The following is a 5,118-nucleotide window of genomic DNA, read 5'->3' as shown; positions in this document are numbered from 1 at the left end:
AACAGATTAATGGATGAAAAATGTAACGGATGTATTATATTGAAATAAAATAGTATTTCAGGTATGAAAGTGAAATGTTTTAAAGATGTTGTAAAGAATTAAAATTAACCTCAAACCTGAGGTGGTAGAATGTAATTTACCTATTATTTTTTCATGCGTAACTTTCAATTTGGGCAAAGTAAGAAAGTTGCCATTCATTTTGCTGATTCGTCAGCAGCGACGTAGGAGAGGAAGAAAACGGCGCTGGCTCCCTTTGTCGATAAGTTGGGTCCGTCGCCTCGCCCGCCCATCGCCTCTTGCATGACATTAGACCACTCGGGCGCACGGTCGGGCCAGAATTGCCTTGTTGGGCGGTCCGGCAGTGTAGGGCCCATGAAATGCCTGACTTTTTCGTGTGGGCTGGAGCAAGGTTCTAAAGTTTTTGGCCAAATTACCGTAACAATCCGGTGTGGCGTGGAGTTGCTCACACCAATTAGGGATATGGATGTCTTGGAATATAACCCGTTGCATTGGTTATTATTTCATCCTTATTTATAGTATATTGTTGTTGTACTTTTATTTTCTTTTTTTATTATTCATATTTTTTTTATTACAAACGATATTATTAATCTAAGCTATTCTAAAAGAAAGATAACGATACAACCATAGCTTTAGAGTGTTAAAAATTAGAATTTTTTTGAAATGTCATATGAACTTGTGTTTGGGGTTATTTAGGTCATTTTAACATCTTTTCACAATTTTTTTTTTTTAGTACAAACACTTAAATATTTTTATTTTTATGTAGCGCATATGTATCTACAACTCCATTTATGGCACAAAACGTCAACTTGTTTCTCATTTATAGAGCCCGTATGAAATTATGTCCTCATGACATGCTAAAATGCAAACTCCCACTTGTGTATCATTACATATTTGGAATAGCCAAACTAGAGTGCATTGCATGATCATTTCATTACTATCATATCAAAAATATTGTTCCATCGCCTGAGAAACCCTATAGCTTTTTGTCGAATACAACTTAATAAAAGATAAGTAAGATATTAAAATGACCGGAATAACCCTAAATACAAGTCATGTGCTCACACGTGACTTATATTGGATAAAAAACTTAATGGAGTTAGGGAGAGATGACAAATTAATTTCAAAAAGTTGATATAACAAATTGCTTAAAATTTTAGTTTATATGACAAATTGAAAAATGCGTACAAGTTCATATGACATTGCAAAATTTATCCCTTAAAAATTTAAGTTGAACGATCAAACATATTTTTCCTAAGAGTGAAACAAGTTTTCTATAAACACACTAACCTGAGCTATTAAAAGTAAAAATAAGACGAGAATTCTACATTTGTTTAATTCTCTGCATGGCTGCATAACGTACATATGAAAAATATTAGGCGTCGTTTGTTACAGAGGATTGACTTAGATAAGGCTATTTATTATATTGCAAACATTTTGAAGAAAGAAATGGATGACTACTTTCATATTGGTTCAAGTTGAAGGTTATTTACGAAGAAAAGATGTCCCTACTATTCTTTGCAAAAATGATAGGATTAAAATTAACAATTTTTTCTTCATGAGTAACCTTCAACTTGACAAAATAAGGAAGTTGTCGTTCATTTTTTCTTCAAATGCTTTTAATATAGTCTTACCTAATCTCATCCTCTCTAACAAATGAGGCAAAAAAAAAAAAAAATTAAAACAAGTTAATTTGATTTTCGTCAAATTTTACGTTTGTTCTGATTAGCAGATCTACATGTTTGACAGGGAAGTCAAATTACATTAAATGTGGATAATCAAAAGGAGCATGAAATTTATGTGCCATTTATGACAAGCAAGTTCTGATGCACTTGGTTGGTATGCAAAATACCACGAAATGGTCAGAAATTAAAAATGGTGGCACCCAATAGATACACTCCCTCAGGTTTGCATGGCACATAGGTTCCCATAAATTCGATTTAATCAAAACCATGATGGAGATTTTTGAGAAGAGAACTGTTTCAATTCGAGACGTAGTGTATTGATGAGAAAAATTGTCTACAAACTTTAAGTCTTTGTCTAAATGCAATAGCCGATGGGCTGAGCGGCTAAGCATAAAATTTGTAAGATTTAATTATTTTATATAATTAATTGAAGAAAAAACAACAAGCTGCTTTGTACGTAAAAAGTGAAACGTTAAGCTAACTCAAACTTGTTCTTATTAACTTGAAAAACAAGCCTGTTTACTGTTTTTGTCGCCCTCCCCGACCGCCAGACACCAGACGCTAAACAGCTAAACCCTTTAGCCTTTGTTGCATTCCCCAAACAAACACCTCGATTGCAAATTGACAAGGTAATCGAAGAGAAGAAAAAAAATAAAAAATAAAAAAAATTCTTTTTATAATTTTATCTTTTTGAGTATTGAGACATTTTTCTATGGTATGGTGATGGACCAATGGTTTGATATTATTATTATTATTGTGTTGTTATTTGGGAATTGTGAATTTCTTATATTATTTAATTAGGTTTTATTGTTCTCTAAGACTTTATCGGCATAATATTGAGTTGAATGTTGATTTTTAATGATATTTGATGTATAAATAGACTTTTTCATGTATTCAGCGAAATTTGTTTCTATACATATCAATGTTCAAATGGTCGGAAGTCAAAGAACTCTAGTGCCCCACTTCAAAGGCTCGCCTAGAGCCCCCAAATTCTCAAGGCCAGCCCCAATGTTTCGAGCCACTAACACAATGCATAAGAAGAATTTGAGACAACATATTGACAGTTAACTCATCATTTCATGTAAGTCCTTATTATGTAATAGAACATAAAAGAGAAGGGTAATTCTGTACATCTATCAGAATTGAAATGAACAGAGTTATTTAAAGCGATATCTGAAGGTAGAGCAGAACCACTTAAGAGGGTATTAAAAGGAGTAGGTGAAGCTGGTTGCAAGATTCAAAGGAAGAAGAAGAAGATATTTGTTGAAATGGAGTACTCACTGTCGCATAAAGTATCAGCTGATGAGGAGGAAGAGTTGATGGACAAGAGAAGTTACTATATATTTCCATGCCACTTCCTTGAAGAAGCCGTCCGGGCTTTTTGCAAGTGTTTGGGCATTGAGACTAAATCTCAGGAGGACAAAGACACTGATAAAATAAACCCCGAGAAAATTACTCCTCCAACCTCAGAAAAGCTACTTGATGGTGCAGTTCCATCACTTCTGATGACATACGGTGATCCTCCATCTTCATCAGCTACAGAAACCTGCAGTTAGTCTCTCTCTCTCTCTCTCTTTCTCTCTCTCTAACACATATATTGTAGACATGCATTGTGGGTTTTTGTTTTCGTTTATTTTATTTGACGAATTAACTTCGGAGCGGAATTTGAACTTGAGACCCCTTTCAATATTGGAGGAAAAAAAAATCACTAAACCCATGTTTGAATTATAGAGATAGATCATGTTACGGTAATGCACAAAATATGTGTTTTTTAATGTGCAGGACGAAGCTGCTGCAATTACAAGGATAAAGGTGAGCGCTCGAGAAAGACCTGGACTAAGCACAGGGAAAGGTGGGAAAACTAATTGATCAGGTCTCAGTTCTTCTTGTTTATACACCCTCCATCTTCAGTGGGCAGATCTTTGGGTTAACAAGCCTGTTAATTAAATATTTATAGGTCATCTCTCTGTGTTTTTTTTTTTAAGTTCTTTTTCCTGTCTTATTTTTTCTGGGGTCTGCTTTTAAGTTTGTATGTGATATTGTATTGTATGATTGTGTTGTTCGAAAAGAAATTATCTCTGACTAATATTCAACTTATTCTCTCGAGTGACATGCAGAAATATTGTCTCAGAAAGGCGTTAATATATATTTTGAAATATGCAGTCTTGTATATATATATATATATATGGGAGCATTTTTGTTCACCATCATATAGTGTGGTGTATACTCATCACCTTATTTACCGTTAGATGAGTTTGAATTTCGAGATTCATGTAATAGATAGGCACAAATCTCAAAATTAAAACTCATCTAACGGTAATAAATAAGATGATGAGCATACACCACACTAAATGATGATGAACAAATATATACCCTTTTATTTCAGATTCACTGATTCAGAGAAACTCAAACTTTATAGGTTTTCTTAGAAGTGGCATGAATACTTGTCCCCTGAAAACTACATAAAAATACTCAACGAAAATAAAACCGGCCTCTTTTGCTTGGTGGGCCTTTCTAGCCTTTTTTTTACCTAAGACATCTAATGACTTCAAGGCAAGACCAATTGTTCCGGGCCCAATAAGCCTCCGAAACCCGAAACTACATGAAGGCCTAAATCTAATTACGACTTGTCAATACAATTAATAAAGACAACTTAATTAATCTTGTTAAGTAATTGCATCATTCCCTTGTAATTTATTAAACTACATGCAAGAACTTTTTGTCTAGGGCACTTTATCTCTATTGAGAACTTACACACTTGTTTCAGTGTTCTAACATGAATGATTTGAAACAACCCACTCTCCTAATTGAGTATAATGTGTGTCAATTTTTTTTTTTTCAAAGTATCCATTATTTATTTGATAATACTACAAGTAGAAACAATTTAAGATATCATAGTTAGAGAAAAGGTCTCTTTTAAAAAATATATATATTATTATTAAGGGGAGGGGGAGAGTTTAAAACTATTACAATAATTTAGGAGATGAAAAGGTTAGAACCCTGGATGCATGAGTGAAAGCTGAACAACTATCCAATAGGATATTGGACCACATGCAAGAGAAAAGGTCTATTGAATCTGACTTCTTTAATTACAATGGACTCACTGTTTAGGCATAAAACAATTAGAGTTAATGTTATACTTATCATATTTTTCATACCGCATTTGTAAGACCTCTCTAAGGCTATCTCCAACTGGGGGTTGGCCAAAGGGCTTGTTTTAGCCCTCTGGGCCTCCAAGAAATTAATATTTTAATGAACAGTATAGGACCATATTTGCCTCCATCTCCAACTGAGGGCCAAAGGGCCATAAGGCTCGTTTTAGCCCTGTCACAAAAAACCGTCTCCAACCGAGGGCTAAACATAATTTATTATTTAAAAAGTACAACTTAAATTCAAATCCAACGACTAAGTGATG

The 5,118-nt window shown here is 33.9% G+C and overlaps 1 protein-coding gene across 1 annotated transcript; it reads left to right on the top strand.

The window, feature by feature from the left end:
* The first annotated feature begins 2,893 nt into the window (after positions 1–2,893).
* On the top strand, positions 2,894–3,789 carry LOC125470173. The gene is made up of 2 exons (XM_048568789.1): positions 2,894–3,254; positions 3,486–3,789. The coding sequence occupies exons 1-2, from the start codon at positions 2,972–2,974 to the stop codon at positions 3,566–3,568; spliced, it is 366 nt and encodes a 121-aa protein (XP_048424746.1). The 5' UTR covers positions 2,894–2,971; the 3' UTR covers positions 3,569–3,789.
* Positions 3,790–5,118: the final 1,329 nt, after the last annotated feature.

The sequence above is a fragment of a genome, unplaced genomic scaffold (assembly GCF_019419815.1).
Source record: "Pyrus x bretschneideri cultivar Hongxiangsu unplaced genomic scaffold, Pyrus_bretschneideri_v1 Contig49, whole genome shotgun sequence".
NCBI lineage: Eukaryota > Viridiplantae > Streptophyta > Magnoliopsida > Rosales > Rosaceae > Pyrus > Pyrus x bretschneideri.
The sequence above is the reverse complement of the archived record's forward strand: the minus strand, read 5'-3'. Positions and strand labels throughout refer to the sequence as shown.